Below are 20,693 nucleotides of genomic sequence, written 5' to 3'. Positions count from 1 at the left end.
AGCTGGCTTCACACTGGGTCCAGAGCACAGGCCACCCCATGGGATTTCGGCTTCCTTTCCTCCCTTCGGGAAGGGTCTTGCTTCTCTCCTTCACTCAGTGCCCCTGATCCTCAGAGTGGGAGAAGCAGAGGAGGAAGGAGGGGAGATCCTCCCTCCTAGGAGTCAGTGCCAGCTCTACTGTTAGTCCAAGGCCAAGACCAGGGAGAAAGAACCCACACCCCAGGAGACTCAAAGACTGGAGCTCAGGAGTGCCCTCCCGGCCAACTTTCAGGCCCTAGGAAGCTCAGTGTGGAGGAATGGGCCTGGGTGCCAATCCGTCTCATTCAGTTACAAAGACAGGAATCTTGGGCAAGGGCTTCAAACCTTTGTGCCTTTTCTCACCTGTAAAATGGGGTAATAATAGCTACGAAGCTCCTAAGTATGTTTTCCAGTGAGGATTACAAGCAGTAGTGCAGACAAATTACACACAGGAAGTGCTCAATCAGCAATCATTCAGGCTCTTCACTACCCATCCCAGCTGCTTCTGCAACCAAGCTCTTCAACCACGGAGCGGCAGCCCTTTTTCCTGAACTGACCTACCCAGGAAAAAGTCCTTGTCACAATTAAGAAAACTCTTTCATCAACACAGTTGAAAATCAAAGCCTTATTTCACAAGGAACAGCCATTCAAGCCAGTGGTTACCAAGAAGTCAACAAGCAGCCACTTGCTGAAAGTAACAATGTTTAAGTCTCTTAACAACACATACTAGTAGGTCCCTAGTGAAATGATTAAAAATATCAATTTTTATCTGTAGAGTTATAATCGAAAGCCCAGGGAGATAAAGTAAGTTGGCAGGTCGTCTCAACTGCCTCTCCACCCCATACCCCAGCTCAGTGGCTCCCAGATTCTGGTATCATGTGGGAAGCAGGGTCCTGGACCCCACCCCAGAATGTCTGAACGGAAGGTCTGAGATGGGGACCTGACTTCTTACCAAGCCTTTCCAGGTGAGCTAGGTCTGCAGGTCTAGGGACCTGCACTTTGCGAAGCTCTGCTGGGCAATCAATCATCTTGGTCCCACCCAGAGATCAAAGGGTAAAAGAGACTGAGGGTGAGCTTGCAGCATTGATGAGGTTTTGGGGAGGCATAGAGGTGTCTCATCTCCCTTAGGGTACTTGGCCTCTGTAAGAACACATACTTCAAAGTATGGAAACTGAGGCTCTGGATTTAAGAGATTAGGGCAGAGCTATGTTTAGTACCTAGGTTTGGTTTTTTTTTTTTTTTTTTTTTTTTTTAGACAGTCTTGCTCTGTCGCCCAGGCTGGAGTGCAGCGGTGCAATCTTGGCTCATTGCAACCTCCGCCTCCAGGTTCAAAAAATTCTTGTGCCTCAGCCTCCTGAGTAGCTGGAATTACAGGCAGGCACCACCAGGTCTGGCTAATTTTTTGTATTTTAGTAGACACAGGGTTTTACCGCGTTTCTCCCAGGATGGTCTGGAACTCCTGAGCTCAGGCAATCAGCAGGCCTCAGCCTCCCAAAGTGCTAGGATTACAGGGGTGCGCCGCCTGCCCAGGCTAGTTGGTTCTTTTGAAGACCTAGGTGCCCGGTGGTCTTTCCACCAATTTTAGGATGAGTTCAGAAAAGAATTCCCGGGACTCCCACTAGCCTTAAGCACGATCAGACTGGTATTATAAAAGTGACTCTAGGGACAGAGAGATGCGGGCATCGGTACCACCGAAGCACACGCAGCCCGATTTGATACTTTCTAGGGACGTCTGCCTTTGAGTGCATGTGTATGCGCATGCATGCGTCGCTTCTGGTTCATAAATCTGAGTCACGTCTTAAATGCATACAGGCCTGGCATTAGAATTCACAGGGTCACTGCGCTAGTTCAACTATCTAGGTTCTGATCTTAAGTCAGGGCTGGGAGAAGGACGGAGACACAGACCAGAACTTGAAGAAAACTTTGGCCTGCAGTGCTCTGGTCAAAGTCTCCGAGTCCTCCTTTTACTTTCCAACCTGGGCCTTGAACCGGAGCCAACAGCAGCGGAAAAGCAAAGTTAGCAGCTCTTTCCCAAGTGCGAGTAGCTCCTTGCCACTCACTGTCTTTAAAATCCTGGTTTGTTTTGCATTAGGGCAGAACGATGTAAAAACACCAGAATTCAGATGAAATCACGAACATGTTTCCCCTCTGTCCCCGGGTGGTGCTCGGAAACAGTGCACACTGAGGAGAGAGGGGTCGTTTCCAGGAGGAACCCACCTGGACCCTGGCCGCCACAGGTTCCGTCGGCCACGGGAAGGAGAGGTGGGGCAGCGGGCATCCCCCAAGCTCCCTCTGCTTTCAGGTCCTGTCTAAACATTTGAGTCCTGAGCGGAAAACCCCCACCAAACCCGTTCATTTTAGCCATGGTTACATAAAGCTCAGTAAAAGTGGCTCCTACTCTTTAAACAAAACGTTTAAAATGTGCAGAGCCTCGCAGTGCAGTCGCCAACTGCAGCCACGGTACCGCGGGGCTGTGCATGGCCAGTGTGGAGGGGCAGGCTCCGGCAACGGGGTCCCAGGGTGGCGCCCGGAGCGGCTCTTCCAGGGCCGGACCAGGACTCCGGAGAGAACGCGGTTTTTCTGCCATTGTTCCATCGCAACGGTTCAGTTCAAACAATACTAAGGTAGTCTTGTACGCCTCCTCGCCCCGCCCCTCTACCCAGAGCCTCCCATTTAAAAACACAAAAAGCCCTCAGCCCTTGACAGAGCCTCCCCACCAGCTCCCGAGTTCCAGGAAAACTTTTTCTTGCCCTAAGCCTGGCGCCTCACTGCCAGGGACTGACACTCTTCCCTCGACTCTGTGGCTGCATATTTGTTCAAAGCGAGTAAACGGTGCCTTAGGCTACATTTAAAGTTCTCAGCTTTAGGGCCGACGCCTGCAAAGCACAGGACTGACGCTGGGAACCCCTGGGAAGGAAAGGTGGAACACATCACGCGGGAAGAGCGAGCTTTCTCAGAACCTGGGTGGGCAGGCTGGCGGACACCTGCAGGCACACACACACACTCGGGAGGGCCCGGACGAGCTGCCCTCTGCGAGGCCACTCAAACGTCCCCACCACTCTCGGACGCGCAAGTCCAAGTGCGTGGGGCTGGGGCCAGGACTTACCGCCAAGACGCTCTGGGAGAGGAACCCCACGGTCACAGTCCCCAGCAGCAGCCACCTGAATGGGAAAGGGAGGAACAGGGACATGAACGCGCGGGCCCAGCTTGTGAATCCCCAAGAGCTACATAGAAAAGTCCCTGCGAGCTGGACCCACGGGGACCAGGCAGAAAGTCGCTTACCGCGGTAGGGCAGGGCCGGCCGCCGCGCGCTGGTTTCTCCCCATGCTGGCGGTGAGTCCGCTCTGGGCCCGGGTCAGTCCCGCTTATCCTGGAGGCGAGAGACGAAGCGAGTTCAGCGCAGGATGAGGGAGGCAGCCCATCCTCACCGCCGGTCTCGGTCCGCGAGACGCGGGGACAGCGCGGGGCGCCTCCGCATGCAGGAGTGACCGGAGGGCCGTCCCGCCACGACCCGGAAAGGAGAGCCTCCTGTTAGGCCCCCGTGTGTGCTGCTTGGCCGAGAAGCTCCGTCCCCGCTCTCCCACCCTCCCGGTTTCTACTCCCAGGCAGGAGCCCGCAGCCCCAGACCGCACAGGGCGCTCCAAGCCCGAGCTCTCGGGCCAGTGTCTGGGCGCCGCTCGGGGGTCGCTCTCACCTTGGGCTCGGCTTCAGGGGCTGCGGCCCGCGCGCATTGGCCCTTCCAGAGGCACCCGCCGGCGCACACCGGCAGCGCGGCCGCCCTCACTGGGCTCTCTCGGCGCCGGCTTCGGGGGCTCGGGCGGCCTCTCTGGGTCCTCGGCCTGGATCGGCGAGAGCGCGGGCGCAGGGTGTTGGGACGCGGGAGCCCCTGGGTGCGGAGCGCGGAGCCCTGGTGTCCCGGCGCACGGCGGCCACACTCCCTGGCTGCGCGCTCCCGCCGCCTCTTACCCGCGCCGCAGGGTCCTCCCCTTTGAGGCGCCGCCCGCGCAGCGCCAGGGGGAGGGGGCAGCGGCAACAAATTGGGGAGCTCGGCCCGCCGCGCTCAGGTCTCCGCTTGGAGCCGCCGCACCCGGGACGGTGCGCAGCGCTGGAAGCCCGGCCTTCCGAGAGCGAGCTGCCCGCCGCGGCCCCCGCACGCCTGGCCTCCGTCCCCCGCCGTCCCCCGCCGCCTCGGGCGCGCCACCATGGGGCCCCGGCTCGGCGTCTGGCTTCTGTTGCTGTCCGCCGCCCTTCTGCTCCACGAGGAGCGCAGCCGGGCCGCTGCGAAGGTGAGTCCTCGGCCGGCTCCGCTCCCCGAGTCCCGCCCTGAGCCCGGGCGCCCAGGGAGGCCCCTTTGTCCGCTCCGGGAGCCGCCCGCCTGCCCCTTAGGGATCGCGCATGGCACGGCCAGGTGCATTCTCTGGGCCAGTGCACGCTGGGTGTCCCTGTGGGCTACGATCGCGCATCGGTGGACCAAGCCTCCTTTGTTATGGCGTGGGTACTGGATAGTTAGGGACCTCCTCTGGGGAGACGAGGAGAAACAACCCGCGCTGTGGCGGGGCGACGGTGCCCGAGAGCCGGCGGGATTTGAACCCGCGTCGCGGGGATGCTCGGCGGCTGGGCGCCTTCACCCGCCCCGGGTGCGCGAGGGAGTTGGGAGTTGGAGGGGCGGGAGCGCGCACTGGGAGCTTCTAGCCCAGAGCGTCTGGGAACAGCTTTGGGCGTATTTCTCCTTGTCTGGAGACCCTGGTGACCGAGGCTGAAAAGCTTTGGGCCCTTTGCCTGGAAACAGCTGTATCTGAGCTTTCCCACGACTGCTGCCTAAGGCGCGCTCCAAGGCAGAAATGGGGCTTTTCTGGACGCCCGGCTTGAAGAAGCCACCATCCTCAACTCGTTGCCTTCTATTAATACATTTTTCTTAAAAATTACAGCCACATTCATATGTGAGCATGAAACCAAAGTGAAACTCCATGTCATTGTTCCATGAACAAATTGTTTTTCTAGTTTTCATTTCCTTTGGTTATGTGCTTGCCCAGAAAGGATCTGGGAGATCGGTTTGCAGGAGTCGAGGCTTCCAGCCCTGGACAAGCCTGGACTGCCTGTTGTTTCCTTTTTTCCTTCCCCTCCGAGAGAGTAAAGGCTTCAGCTGTTGCTCGGTGTCACAGCCATGCAGTCCCAAGGGCCGGAAGGTGTGGCTTCTGAACCCTTTTTGCAGTTTTCCCCTCAAATGCTTAAGGATGATTTTTGTTACTTACCAGATTTTCCAGACTTATTTTACTGTTTCTTAATGTTCTTTGTTTTCCTCTTAAATTTTTTATTTTTTTACTTCTCTCTTGGAAGAATGATATTCACTAAATCCACCTAACTTTATAGAAATTGTTAACTGTTACATGCCAGAGTAAACTGATGTTATACACACGTCTCCTTATTGAGAGTTTATCTCCCAGGAAACAGCTTCTCCATTGGGTATTGAAAGGACTAATGATTACATCAGCAATTAATTTCAGATTGCTCTTCCCTGCCCAGTCTCCCCAAACTTCACAGCCTGTTTTTTAAACGCTCTTCGGTAGTGATGACAAAATACTTTCCAAAGAACAGGCTTGAGAGCACTTGGTCTAGAAATATTGACCAAAAGATCGAATGCTTCCAAGGTGAGATGGTGAAGCCTGATGATGGCAAGGTAAATCAGAGAAAGTTCTTCATTGGGAAATAGGAGCTATTCGGGTTTTGATTTTCCAATGGATAATGTTAGCAAAGCAAAGCTAACTGTAAGAGCTGGCTTTCCAAACATCCAGGACTGTAGAAAGAAAGAACCACTCAGTTACGAAAACTCCTGTTCTCACCTGGGAAATCAAATGCATTAATGTTGAGTTGGAGATGATTTTACTTCCCTTTAATCATTTCCTAAAGCTGAGTTACGTTCCTGGCCACGGGCTTTGCTATGTCTCTTCAGGTGCCATGGACTGTTTTTAAGAGATGCAGCATGTGGGCACTTCTGATCTCAGCTGAGCTAACAAATATTATCATTACTCTGTGTTTTCTCTGGCTTAATTAGAGAAAAGTGCTTAATATGAAGATGACGTATGGGAATACAAGGAAATCACTTAAAAATTATATCTGCCTAATTTTAAAATTTGCCTCACTTTTCATGCCATCAAAAACATTTTTACTTACTTCCTTCCAAAATCAGCTGTTAGATATACCAAAATACTGAAATAGCTTCAATATTGACCCAAGCAAAACATAATTTAAAAATACATTTTGAATGATAAGATGCTGGGGATTTTATCAGATCCTAATTCAGAAACCAGTGGAAATGACTGTTGGTTTACCTCTCCTTTGGACTGTCTGAATCACACTTTGCCTGCATTTGTACTCCGAGACATCACCTACTGTGTGCCAGGCATGAATTGCACTTTTTTTTTTCCCTACATGAAAGGTGTTTAATTTTGTATTTGCTATATCTGCTATGGTTATATTGTTTACGTAGTCACGGGTGGATTTTCTAAACCATTGATTTTATCCCTTGCTGAACCTACCACTCTATTCCCTGCTCTTCCCCTCCTCTGCATTTCTTTAGTAAGAAAGGAGGAATAGCTTGCCGGCTGCAGACAAACACGTGCCAGTGGTGTTCTGATGGTGAGCACCCTCTGCTCTTAGTCATGCAGTTGCAGCGGGTGGAATGAGCCCTTCCTTCAGCAGCCTGCACACCCTCCTCTAGCTGCTTCCGTGTCATGCTTCTTAACAAATTATTTCTCAGGATTAGAAATGTGAACTTTCCCCTCAGTGTGGTGATGGTTGTCCAGCAATATTCTCATCTCCTGACCATTAGTCACCACCTCTGGGACTGAATGACCTAGAGTTCAAACTAAGTGAGATTTCATCCCAGTGTAAGTATGGACCATGTTCTACTGGAAACGTGATTTAGATGAGAAGGCTGATTCTGAATGAGTCCCAAAAAGAGCAGCATCACCCAGGATCTCAGGAGTGATATTGGTGAAGCTACTCCTTACGACAGCAAGCTCTTTATATTAATAGATGGAATTGGACTAGGGTGAAGGGATGCAGCTTTAAGATCAACCAGAAGACACAGTGTTCGTGTACTGTGACTGGATTCACAGAGCTATCAATGATAAACATTATTAATAGTCATGTGTATGCAGAATTAGTGTGCTTTAGGCACCAGAGAACCCTACATTTTATGTCTGCTTTTAAGCAGATGATTTGGGGGTGCTCATTGAACTCCATGCCTCAGTTTCCCTGGCAGATCTGATCCTTCCTCGGATCTGCTCCTGTCTTCCTGTATTCCACATATGCATCTGGAACACCTCCTTCATGCCATGACCCTGCCAGGTGCTGGCTGTGCGGCAGGGACTCACCCCACCCTGTGTCCCCAGGAACGTCTAGTGAGAAATATTGGAAAAGAAACAGACAAATCCAACTCAGGCTGGTAAATGTCACAGTCAAGGGAAAAGAAAGGCTATAGGAACACTGAATCCAGCTTTGGAGAACTCAGAAGAAACTTCTGGGAGGGTCTCCCGCCTCTGAAGTATGAGGGAGAAACAGGAGCTATACACCAGCATGTCATTTCCATGTGTGCTGTGATGGTGTGCCGCACACAGAAGGCATGGCCATTCTGCCTGTCTGCTCTCAGGTCTAAGGATCTTTGCACTGAAAGACGATCTTAAGCTTGCTCGTTTGAGACACCAAGATGTCGTTGTTTCTATGACTAACATTCTTGGTGACTGAACTTTGCTCTCAGATGAGTGGAAAGAATTGTAAGGGCAGGGTTTAGGGGAGCAGTGATAAAAAAGAGCTCCCAGCTCCAACTGAGGCTCCAGCGTGTGGTAATGTCCCTTTTCTTGGAGGAGGCAGGTAGGTAGGCTTGGATGTTTGGAAACTTGCAGCATGGATGACTGATTCTAGTCAGGAGTGTCTTTAGGAACTGACCCAGAAAACCTACCTTCACGTGGGCCAGGCCATGAGGGAATTCACAAAACCCTACATTATTCATTAACAAGACTGTTGGCAAATTTCTGAGAACTGGCAAGGATGTTCATAATAAGTTCAGTTATTTAGTTAAGAGCTGGTAAAGATTTTTGCAGACAAATGGAATCCACCAGTGATGCTCCAAGACAAACCTGGGTAGACAGTAGAAGAACATCAAGAAGTGAATAAATGATCACAGTGGTTTTGATGAATTCCACGATATTTGTTATAATTGTTCCCCAAATTGAAGAAGGATTAACCTCATTAAAATGTCTCACATGCAGGTTCGGTATTTTGAGTTCTTGGGCTAGAGTCAGCTCAAGCAACAATAGAATGCCTAAAATAATGTTAGGGCATTGTTCTTCCTGCTTTTATTAAACAACCACAAAAAAATGTCAACTACAGAACAATACAAAAGACATATTCCTACCATTCTTATGCATACAATGAAAAGGGATATAACCCGGAACATGTCTTAATGGTGAATTTCTTCTGAGGCTTTTGACGCTGTAGGAACGACTTTGGGGTGAAGACTTTGATAGTCTGGGACACAGTGAGCTGGTTCCAGCCTGCATTTCCCTCCATTGTTCTGGTCCTAACTCTGGGACCCGGGTCTGTCCTGGCCCTCTCTCCGTGTCTCTGCTCCTGTCTTCTTCCTCTTCCCACGACCCTCAGTGTGGGTGAGCCGCAGGGGCAGCTCCATGTGCTTCTCCTTGTTTTTTGCACTGTCCGACTGCAACCCGGGGTCTGCTCCATGATGCACCATTACTCACTGAAGGGGACTCCGGACCTCCTTCTCGAACTCCAGTCCAACGTCTTCACCTCCCCTTGGCTGTCTGCTTTGATCTCAAACTCTGCAAATATGTTCACAACTGAACACGTCTTTTACCCAGACTGACTACCCTTCCCAACTCTGCCATCTTGGTCCGGCTGCCCCCTGGTGTTTCTAGATATGGAACCCAGAGACCACAAGGCCTCAGCCGTCCCTCTTCTTTACCCTTGTGTCTGCTCAGTCACAAAGTCTCCCACTTTTTCTTTCTGGAATTTTCCCAGAGGCACCCTCAGCTTTCCTTTCCCATGGCTGGGACTCCTTTGCAGCTCTCCTCGCCTTGTGCCAGGACTGCCACTGAACCCTCGTGGCTCTGCCCCTCCTCCCGGCTCCGCTGCTCTCCAGCCCATTCCTCAGGTTGTCAAAGGCTAATTGCTTTCAGCTCCCTCCGTTATGGCCATAGACTTGCTGTGTTCAGGATCTGCTGCTGACCACCTACTGTCTCACCGGGGCTTCCCTCTTTTTGGCTTGGCTGTGCATACCCTTTGTGGTATGGATCTGTAAAATGAGACCATTCCTTGCTGCTCCTCAACATACGGCTTTGGGAACTGTAAGGAAGGACTAATCTCTGCATTCCATGGAAGCTGTTTCATTTTCTTCTGCCCCCGGCCTGCAGAGTCCTCTCGTCTTCCCTCGGCTTGCATTAATTCCACAGAAGCTCCTAAAGCAGTTCTCAGCTCGCCTCTTTTCCATGCAATGCTGTCTCAAGTCAGGGTGGCAGTGTGAAATATTGTTGACTCTCTGGATTTAAAAAAAAATCCATCCTAAATTGCAATTCTTGCTCTGCCATTCAGTAGCAGTGTAATCTTGTTGAGCTTGGAGTCTCTGATATGTACAGCGAGGATAATCGCGGTGTCTAGGGAGAGCGTGTGCACATGACGTCAGCGCTGGAGAAGTGCTGGTCCTGGTGCTGCCACAGGGCTTGGAGTTACATTGTCGTTTGTGTCTTTGTTCCAGTACTCTTGCCAGTTACAAGACACATGAGGACATACCTTCTTTTTAAAGCACCCCACCATGTCTGGGAGAGTGCCTGACACAGAGGTGGAAATCGTGAATGAATGACGTGTAATTGGTTCTAAATGCTCTGGCCGCCATCCTCTTGGGACGACCCCCTCACCTCCCGGAGTGTCCATGTGTGAGCTGCCTGCTGGCTTGCACCGCCCACCTCTGGGGTATTATTAGACGAATCCAGCCAAAGGAAGGTGTTTCCCCTTAATTTGGAATTTGGAGTAGATATTCCACCACAGACTAAACATGACTTGGAAATATATACACTGCAGAACATTTTATGTAAATAGTTTATTCCGTGGTTTAGTAATATTCTCTGTGGAAGCTTTGCTAGATTTGGGTTTTAATCTGCATACTACGAAAACATTTTATTTTATCTGAGCTTTAAAGCTCACTTGATTTTTAAGGTACAAGACAAATGCCAAGTGTCCAAATCAGATGCCAAAGCAATCTTTTCCACACCGCTTAGGTTTTTGTGTGTCTGTTGTTGTGGCTCTGCCCTGATCAAGGAGAGCCTCCAACCTCCGCATCTTCTGTCGCTCTGGGAACCAGCACATTGTTCAGGTGTAAATTAGCATTGGTTAGTAGTGCATAGACGAAGGTATCTTAGAGTACCCTGGCCACTTATTTCAGCGGTGACTGCAGCCAGAGATACTGGCCGTGAGCTGGAAGCATCCAGCTTGATGTCAGTCGCTCAATTTTCCTTTCACCAAATGCACCAACAATTGGGGAAGCCATTTGTATATTCACTCAGAGAGAGTGCAGCTAAGTTAAATAAACATTGCCCAATTCAGCAGAATATCTGGAGGCACAGTATTCCTGTATTGGAGACAATTAAAATGGTTTAAGGATTTTATTAAGTTTCTGCTTTAGAAAATAAAGATATTCCTTTGTGAAGAAAAAAAGCCAGCTGTAATTCAATGTTTTGAAAGCTATGTCCACAAACTTTTCCCAGCAGCTGCACTCATCCCTAGAGATGATACACATTCAGAGAATGACAGTTAATACTCTGTGTCTTCAACGCAGAAAGATAAACCCCACCTAACACTCACATTCAGCACATGGGGCATTTTTGAAGGTACGGGTCAGTATTTGTTTTCCGTTTCAGCGTTTTACAGGTAAACCTAATAATAACCATTTTGGTATTTTCCCTTCATATTTATTAAATAAATAATATTAATATCTAATCTAATTGGTGGGAGATTTGGCTATTACATCTCTAATAATTCTTTATGTTCATATATATATTATTCTTGTAATATAAGACAATCAAGATTCATTTTAAAATCCACAGTTCTCCTTGTATGCAAGAGATGCCTTATTTCTGAGCACAGGAGCATTTATTTCCATATCATCCAAGAACACCGGCTTTTAAATGTCATTTTAAAATATAAGCAACATTTTTATCTTTAGCTTTAATTTTTGAGTTGCATTTTAGAATTTTTTAAAAAATACAATGCCATTTTAATGTTACAGAATTACTGCTGTTTGTGACATATTTGCTACCACCTGACTAAGGACCTTAAGATTAATTAGTCTTGCGAAAGAGAAGTCTGTTTCTCGAAGAAGCTGGCATTCACAGGTCAGACGTGCACACAACGTTTTGGAAAGACTATGGCAATGTTTCAAGGGCATGTGGAGAGGAGACAGTCCAGGGACGCAACGGTTGTGCACCAGTCACAGGCCCTGCAGGGAAGCTGTGGGCCCTGGTCTTCCTCATCTGCAGGATGGGAATGAGGGCAGTGCTTTCCTTAGTGCATAGGTGAGGATTAAGTGAGGTAATGTCTGTGAAGCATTTACACCGAGGTTGCTTTGTGCCAGGCACTGCTACTCTGTTACTAAAGTCAAATTCAGAAGTATAAACAGCAAAGCAATGACATCAAGACCCCCTGGGACTGGAAGGGCCCACACAAGGTCTCCTCCACTGGCCGTTGTCCAACAGGAGCTCACATTTACGTCTGCTCGGGGCTCCGGGAAACAGCTCCAAGCTTCTGTTTCTGGAGGTGTGGGGTGTGCCTGAGCATCTGCATTTCTAGCAGGTGAGGCTGCGGCTGCACTCGCTTTGAAGCTGAACCCCTGCTTGTAACATGGCCCTCCCAGTTCTTTGTCTTTTTTTTTTTTTTCCCCCATTGGATTCTGCTCCTGCCGCAATCCCGGTTCCAGCTGTGTGGTGCAGTTTGGAAGGTCAGATGTGCGGGGGAAGAAGGTTCCAGAAACACGCATGTGATATGTCAGGAAGTGGAGGCTCCTGAGTGAATCTGGAGAGGGCTGGGCTGATGGGAAGTGAGCGCAGCGGTGCCCGGAGCAGAGATTTCAGTCTGAGTTTTGCCATCGTGGGTGGTCAGCCTGTGAGCGCGCACACCTAGGTGCGCAGGATGCGCTCAGCGCCCTGGCTCAGAGAGCCACCCAGGGCAGCGCCAGTGCGCGCTGGGACTCGGGAGACCCTGAGCACGGGGACCCACGCCGCCCCTCTGCCTTCCTCCCACCTCCCACTCCGTTTCCTGGTGAGGAATTTCTGTTTTATATCTTTTCACCACCAAATCCGGTTCCTGGAGATTAAAGACCATTCAGGGTTAGTGGTTTAAAATAACTCCCAAATTTTGGTCCGGAAATGGCCTATGAAATCAAGATAAACTTGCCAAAGCAGGAAAATGGGACAGCCATGGGGGGAAACACCATCCACAGGTTGGTTAGTTCAGCCTCAACGTCCGATTTATTTTGGATAAATACACGAACCCGGTGCAGAATCAATAATATTCCGTGGAAAAGGGGATGACACAGTTTTTATTACGTAGGATATGTAGTGGGCTATCTTTTTGATTTATTTCTCATTCATTGCTTATCTTTAGCAAACATGTTTTTCATGTAAACATTTTGCTACCGCCAGATGCTTTTAAGCTGGTCTAGTCTAAATAGCCACTGGGCGCCTCCATAATAATTAGATTTTGCTTCCCCAAATACTTGAAAATAATAAGATTGTATTTCTTCTGGAATTCAAGCTTTTAAAACTTTTTTTAAAAATTCTATAATTAATACTTCTTTATTATTTCATGTTGACCATAGATGTTTTCTCTTTTTTTATGGAATTATCATCCATCAATACATCATGATACATGGATTTTTTTTTCTCTTGACTAGATTATTCATTTAAAACATACATAACTTTGGATATTGTCTTAGGCGAGAAGCCAAATTTGCAACCAAAGGCCCATTTCTGTTTTTTTATGCCAGTGAAAATAAAACAAGAGTAAGAATTCACATGAACACAGAGTGGAAGGTAATAGTTTGATAGCTCAGTGTCTTGCTTCTGGCATTTAAAATTTGTTCCATAAATGTGTGTTCAGCACTTACTCTGGATTAGAAAATATGAGGGTTGTTAGAATTGTTCTTATCCTTGCGTTCGGACATACGCCCTACTTAAAGTCAGAATAATTTTGGTAATGGTAAGATAGATGTTGTGCTGAAAACTTAGCGCTGGCACTGTTCTCTTTTGGGTCCAAAAGCTTTTCATTTAGGTGGCGAGACTCTGCAAAGGGCGTCAGACAGTTTCAGACTCTGGAGTCAGATGAGATGGGTTTGAATTCTTGATGACTGTTTCAATGATTGGATTTTAATAATAGAATTAATAAAAAATAAATTTGTTTGCCCAAACAGCAACTAGCTGTTTGACGTTGGGCAGCATTCTTAACTGCTCCGTGCCTTGGTTTCCCCATCTATCCTTGAGGGATAGTAACGTATTCCTTTATTGTGTTGTGAAGGTTGCAAGCAATACTGGTAAATAAGTGACTGCCATATCGTAAGGTTTCTTACTGTGAAGTACATCTTTGGCCTTCCTCTTGCTTCCTGGCATGCAACGCCTGAAATCTTGGAATCTCCGAAGTGATAAGTGTCTTTGTATGTTAATGAGTTGACTGGTGGCTTGTCTCTGGGAAAGATCAAGGCAGGCTGGAGGATGGATTCAGCTCCACTTTCAACCTCTGTGGGGAGGGGAGGAGTAGGAGTTTGAGTTAATCACCAACAGCCAATAACTTAATCAATCATGCCCCTGTAAGGAGGCTTCCATAACAGCCCAGAAAGACTGGGGAGCTTCCAGCCGGCTGAAGACGTGGAGCTGTTCTGGAGGGTGGTGTGCCTTGGCAGGGCTGGAAGCTCTGCCCCTTCCCCCACACCTTGCTCTGTGCCTCTCTTCCTTGGCCTGGCTATTCGTCTGTATCCTTTATAATACAGTAGCCTTTATAATAAATCAGTGAACACAAAGATTTCCCTGAGTTCTGTGAGCCTTCCTAGCAGGTTAATCAAACTCCAGAAGAATAGGTGAAAATCTGTTCCTGGCAGTTGGGTCTGAAGCAGGGCAATCTTGTGAGACAGAGCCTTCACCTGTGGGAGCTGATGCTATCTTCAGGTAGATGGAATCAGAATTGAGTGGAATTAAAGGAAGCCCAGCTGGTGTCCCCTAAAGAACTGATTGCTCGCGTGGTTTGTGGGGGAACCTCCCACACAGCTGGTGTCAGAGGCTTGCTGTGAGAGCAGAGGAAAACATGTTGCGCCATCTTCAGCGAGTGTTCCAGAAATGTTAGCTTTCGCTGTTGATTTCATGGGTGTGCTATGGATATTCATATGTACTTAAAACTATGAAGACTGAAAAACAGCTTTCTTTTACTACCCTTTATTTCTTATAATGAGATCAACTTCTTGGATAATTTACCGAATATGGGATTATAAGGACATTAAGACAATTACATACGTCTCGAATGCATAATTTTTGAGGGCACAATTTCATCCCTAACGTACTCCAAGATGGAGCCCTGAGGTTTGAGGCGTAACGACTGTGAGACCAACGAAAGCGAATTGCAGCCAGGCAGGTGGCCGTGGTTTCGCGTGACTGGTGGCAGTGTCTCTGCAGCTCCACTTCCTGTGAGATCCATCATAGCCCCTCAGCGAGGAGTCTGTCACAGATTCCTTCCTGTGAGCGATTTATGCGGGAACAGGACACAATGCAAAGTGGGAATCACTTTCGAAAGCTTTCTCCAGCCTCTTAATCAAGTGGGAAAGGCGCAGCGCTGCAGTGAGCCAGTGCTGCACATCTGAGTTCTGGCTTGAGCACGGAGACGGCTGCCCACAGCGGCTCACTCCCTGCTGGAAAGCTCACCTGCCTCCCTGGAGAGTTGGAGCTGACTTTGGAGGCGCTGCATCTCTGGCTGCCTCAGCCTGACATTTTCCATGGTAGAAAATGTCTCTGAGGCTCCAGAGGTGGGGCTTCCAGCCATAGAAATATTTGCTGCCTAGACCCATTTTAGAATTCAGCATAGGTTGAGGTCAGAAAGCCATATAGTGCAAGGCTGGGTACGGTGGCTCATGCCTATAATCCCAGTGCTTTGGGAGGATGAGGCAGGCGGATCACCTGAGGTCAGGAGTTCAAGACCAGCCTGGCCAACATGGTGAAACCCCATCTCTACTAAAAACACAAAAATTGGCCGGGCATGGTGGCAGGTGCCTGTAATCCCAGCTACTCCGGAGGCTGAGTCAGGAAAGTCGCTTAAACCCAGGAGGTGGAGGTTGCAGTGAGTTGAGATCGCGCCACTGCCCTCCAGCCTGGGCGACAAGAGTGACACTTTGTCTCAGAAAAAAAAAAAAAAAAAAAAAAAAGGAATGAACTACAAGCATATGTTGTTGCTGGCTATTCTTTAATGGGACATTCAAGCTGTGATTGAATTCAAATTCAAAAAGGAGTTCTTTAAGATTTGGGCTTAAAAATCAGCTCATTTCTTTCTTCTGTCTCTGTAGAAACTCTATCTCAGAAAAAAAAAAAAAATGTAAGGAAACGATGTAGTGCGGGAGCCCAAGAGAAGAATCTGAACATGCTGGCAGATTGAGGATGTTTATTCATTAAAGAGTCTCATAATGGGATCTTCACATACAGCTTTATAAAATCTTCTTCAGAGCTCTATACATGTCCCAGGGAAATGAGTCTGATTTGTACATTTTTACATTAAAATGATTATTTCTAGGACATTTTGGCTTTTGTAGATTAAGTGTGCTCAATGAACAGAACTGTAATCAAACCTCACAAAATTAGATTTTAAATACATATAAACATATAGGCACACACATATACACTACGTAAGTATTACCATGCGTGCACTTCCTATATAATGAATGATATTCATTCATTCATGTAAGAAATATTTATTGTACACCCACTATGTGCCAGGCACTATTCTAGACTTGAGACGAACAGAAAAGAATTGCTGCCCTCAGCATTTATTTATGGGATGAATACAGAGAAGCAAACAATTTCTGCCTTTTATCATGCTGAACTAGAAATTATTTAAAGGGATGTGCCTCTTTGCTATTTTGGGGATGGCTCAGCTTCTGAAATTCAGCTTTGTTAAAGTGGTTGTAAATGTAAGGAAGAGACTGGAGTCCTTTGTAGGAAATTGTGTCTGCTTTGCGTCTCTAAAGTACATTTGTGAGACTCACGGACATTGAATTGTTCCAATGTTTGGAAATGTTGAAATATCCCTCAAGTAGTAAATGGGCTTGCAGGGTTCTTCCCTCTTCCCTGGGAATTAAGCAAAGTAGCCATGGGAAATACCACTTGGGTTTAGGGTGGATGAAACCGTCAGATGTGGAAATACCAGATGTAGGAAGGGGAGGGAGGCTGTGGACAGCAAATGAGTTTCTCCAGCACGAAGACTTCCTGGCGCTTTGATGAGGATGCTGTGTGTCACAACAATAATGACGCAAGGACATTGTCCTTTGCCTTGAAATGGTGTTGCTCTTTGGCCGTGTCAGCAGGACCCTGTGTGAAGAGGCTGGAGGCAGGCGGAGAGAAGAGATGCTTTTGTAATCATCAGGGACAACCCTAGCCCTCTAGTTCCACAGGACCCAAGTGGGTGTGCCCTCCTCGCTGTGCAATGGTAACCCTCAGGGACAGACTGTCACAATGCAGGGCAGCACCAAGAAATCGGGGGCTGGTCTCCTACAGCTCAGCACTTAACCCATACCTAGAGGAGTTCTGGTCACAGTGAGCACTTGAGCCCTTTTCTGAGAGTCAAAATTAAGATCTGATTCCAAGGACCAAGGCTTACCAGGTTTTCTGGGCAAAAGGAACCTAATTTGTGAGTTAGGGGTAAATGAATCTGAAACGTGAAAACTGCTGCTGTGAGAACACGCAGAGAATTAAACAAGGAAACACAGGTCAAAGTTCTTGGCGAAATATGCTGGCAAATTGTCCTGGACAATTGGCAGTGCGTGTCCCACATCATCCTGCCACAGTGACAAGCTATTAATAAGGGAAAGGGTATAATGTGAAAAGCTCTGATGACGTGTGCTAGGTTACAGAGCCTTTTTGGTGGAAAATAATTCTAGCAACAGCCCTTAATTTGATTCCTCCATTGGCAGTTGTCTTCTTCAAGTGTCAGAGTGAGGAAGATCAGCTGGTATTTCCAACATGTTTAAACAGCATGTTCAAAAGTGCAGCCCTGAGTTTGGGTTGCTGTATCTGAGCCTGTGTGCCATCCCTGAGCAGAATCAATTGTCATCTCAAGTCACATGATTGGCAGTAACTCCCAGACGATAATGTCGAACCTTTAATACCACTTTTTCTAGTTCTATACGGTGTTCACTTGTGCCAGTTGAGAAACAGTAGCATTCACTTGAAAGCTGTAGTGGACAAAGCAAAGTAATTAGGTTGAGTTTCTTATTACCTACAGCCTTCTAGGTAGGTGCAGCAGCCGCTACCTCTGCAGGATTTTACCAGCTCTTCCGTGGGTCAGAGCAATGGCACAGGTGCGAGCCCCAGCTGTGGCAGCCTGTAGATGTCCAGAAACACTTCTCAAGGTGCCACAGTCCTACACACCTCTGGTCATATTTGCCTAAGCTGTGGGACTTTCCTAATTTGCGTGGGAGGGCTAAGCCTCCAGCCCCCCATGGTGGCACTGGGGAGTGGACTAAGCATTCCTGCAAGGTGACCTTGAATGGAATCCAACATTTATCACTAGTGGAAGGGGAGTGACTGCACGATTAGGGGTGCTCTGGGTAAGTTGTGTAGATGGGGACTGAGATTTAAAAAAATAACATCCTATTTATTTTCCCACAATTCTAGAATCTACTTATACATTTGAGGTGTGATATCATTGGCTGTTAACTGACATAGATTACCTGGCTGTTGCGTTTGCGTGCTGGTGAAAACCCTGGACATGTCTTGTTTCTCCTGACCCTTTACATAGAGATAATTGACTTGATGACCCATCGATCCTCCCGGCCTACCTGTGAATTAGGTATCATCATCCTGTGAGTTCCTGTTCCTCCCCACGTGTTGAGGGAGGGACCTGGTGGGCGGTGATTGGATTATGGGGGCAGCTTCCCCCATGCGGTTCTCATGATAGTGAGTGAGTTCTCATGAAATTTGATGGTTTTAAAAGTTGCATTTCCTCCTCTGCTCTCTCTGTCTCCTGCTACCGTGTAAGACATGCCCTGCCTCCCCTTTGCCTTCCACCATGATTCTGCGTTTCCTGTGGTCTCCCAGGAACAGTATGTCGAACAGCGAGTGAAATAAATCTCCTTTCTTTATAAATTACCCGGTCTCAGGCAGTATCTTTATAGCAGTGTGAGAACGGGCTAATAAAAATACCCACCCCCAGATTAGAACTATGTGAAAGATTGAGAGTCAAGAAACTGCAGTCCAGTCTAGACCACAGTGTGGCCTCTTTTTGGGGGGTCTGTGACCCTTTTGGGATAAAATGGAAATTTTTACGAATCTGTGCACAAGCGCATTTTTAAAAAGACAAGGCTGGAACTTTTATCACTTTCTCAGAAATGTGTGCCACAGGCTGCTGCTCTGGAGGGACTTGGTAGCAGATTTTTATAGTAAGAACTGTTGAAAAAGATTTCCCAAGGAAGAAGACCCTGCATTTGGCAGCTGATAAGAATAGCTAAGTTTGACAATGCTTCCAAAGCCTTGGCTCTCGGTGTCAGGCAGGATGCAGGCACTTCTGATGCTGGTGGTGGGAAAGTACGTTGGGAAGACAGTTTTGGCGAATGTTAATCTTATTGTTTGTATAAAGTGTTTGGCATGAATCTCTCGAAAGGCATGTGTGCAGACCCCATCTTCTCAGCTGCATTTTGGTTTCCTTCTCCATGTCCCTCCAGGCCTAGCGCAGTATCTCAGCATTGTCATGTAGAACCTATGCTCACAAGCGTCTGCTGATTGACTGCTTGGTTTCTAAGGTCAAAGTGGAAATTTGAAGGTGAATCTAGATTTGTTCATCTGCAGATGGTGGAACCTGGTGATTATGATTACGCCAGGAACTCAGCTCAGAGCTCTTGAAAGGGAGACAAGAAGTAAATTACCCACTACAGAAGCGGGTCTGGCCACTAGAGAGGTGTTTCTGTGAACACGTTTATGAAAAGGTGTGGTGGACTTGGGGGCAGTCAGCGTTCCACACACTGAGGGAAGGCCGTTGCACTTTCAGCGCTTGGTGTGGGTTGAGCGATAAAGAAACCAAGTCTAGTGCCCGCCACGTGGTCAGCCTCGCTGGCCGAGGAGGCGGTGAGAGAGGGCTGACTCGTGCTCTGGTTTGCCCAGGCCGGTGTGGTCCATGCTGTGACCTGGGTGAAATTACTGATGGTGCTCCCGTGTACCTTCCAGCACATCCTGACATGGATGATGAATTCTGTGGACAGCCAGCTGTGAGGAGATGGCATGTTGAGAGCTCGCTCGCCATTGCCACCTAGTTGTAGAAAAACAGGGCAGATTCTTGGGTGCTGAGAAATGCTGAAGAAATGAAAAGGCAAGAGCCAGAGTTTGGACGAATTTAGTACAAAACATAAAGATGCTCAAAGAGACAAGTGGGTGGTTAACGCGATGGCAGGCTGTGTGGCATCAATGCACTTTTTCTAGGCGCCAGGTCCTCCACATACCTTAAGGTCAGGAGGGGAAGCCCGTTGTTCTTGGACAGGTGAGGTGGGAGCTGCGAGTGTCCTGAGGAGAGGGGTGGACAGGCCACTCACGACTGTGCACGTGCTTCAGGTCAGGACAGCCCCCGCCCGCCCTGTGTCCCCCTCTATGCTGGTCCAAGTGCACAGAGACCTCTGCCACTTGGCTTCTGCCACTGCATGGTGAATCACCTGCCGAGGTTCACTGGCCACCCTAGGCAAAAAAGACAGCAGAGTGCCCAGTGTCACTAGCAGGATGGACCCAGAAGTGACACCAACATTTTAAAAAGTGGGCTTGTCTAAGTGCAGTAATATTGACAGGTAATTGATCACAACTAGTTATAGATCTCTTTGTTCCTTCTCCAGTCCCCACTTGACTAAGGGCACTCTCATGCATCCAGCCTTCACTGGCCAAGCTTTAAAATGTAAAACAAAATAAAACCTAGACTAAAAGTGGAGAGTGGGTCCGGTGGAACACATTTGAAGGGTGGACGGGGATGATGAGCTGGAGGTGACTCCGGAGTGAGTGTCCAGAGATTTTGGTCACCTGGGGTGGTGGATGAGTAGTTTGGGAGTGAAGCTAGAGTCCAAAGGGAAGGAAGGAGTGGGGAAGCTGGAGGAGGCTGTGGAAGGAATGCCATGGGTTTGTTGCCTTTTAAGGGAAACTTGAGTGTAGTATAGTGTAAGCATGGTGGTCATTAGATGTGCTGATTAAGAGGGTAAATCATAAAAGAAATTATGACTTGGACATGAAATTTAAACAGTGCAAGGACATTTTAATGATAAAAGAAATGCAACACAGATTGTGTTCCCTCTGGGGAGTCTGGAAATCAGAATCCCAGAAGCACTTGTTTGCTTGCAGTGCACTCACGGGTGCCTGTGTAGCTTAGGTTGTGCAAGCTGGTTGTCTAAC

General features: G+C 48.1%; 2 protein-coding genes across 2 annotated transcripts in view; one reads left to right on the top strand and one right to left on the bottom strand.

Moving 5' to 3' along the window:
* Positions 1-3,967, bottom strand: part of COL4A2 (collagen type IV alpha 2 chain) — a 197,899-nt gene extending 193,932 nt beyond the window's left edge. The window contains exons 1-3 of the mRNA XM_032246202.1: positions 3,713-3,967; positions 3,301-3,388; positions 3,125-3,179 (exon numbers count right to left, since the gene is read on the bottom strand). Of these exons, the coding sequence (XP_032102093.1) occupies positions 3,125-3,179; positions 3,301-3,344 (99 nt within the window). The 5' untranslated portion in view covers positions 3,345-3,388; positions 3,713-3,967. The remainder of the gene's footprint in view (positions 1-3,124; positions 3,180-3,300; positions 3,389-3,712) is intronic.
* A 119-nt stretch (positions 3,968-4,086) lies between these two features.
* Positions 4,087-20,693, top strand: part of COL4A1 (collagen type IV alpha 1 chain) — a 148,672-nt gene continuing 132,065 nt past the window's right edge. Inside the window, exon 1 of the mRNA XM_032246203.1 lies at positions 4,087-4,304. Coding sequence (XP_032102094.1) covers positions 4,221-4,304 — 84 coding nt within the window. The 5' untranslated portion in view covers positions 4,087-4,220. The remainder of the gene's footprint in view (positions 4,305-20,693) is intronic.

The sequence above is a fragment of the Sapajus apella genome, unplaced genomic scaffold (assembly GCF_009761245.1).
Source record: "Sapajus apella isolate SASKATOON/1434 unplaced genomic scaffold, GSC_monkey_1.0 scaffold60, whole genome shotgun sequence".
Classification (NCBI taxonomy): domain Eukaryota; kingdom Metazoa; phylum Chordata; class Mammalia; order Primates; family Cebidae; genus Sapajus; species Sapajus apella.
The sequence above is the reverse complement of the archived record's forward strand: the minus strand, read 5'-3'. Positions and strand labels throughout refer to the sequence as shown.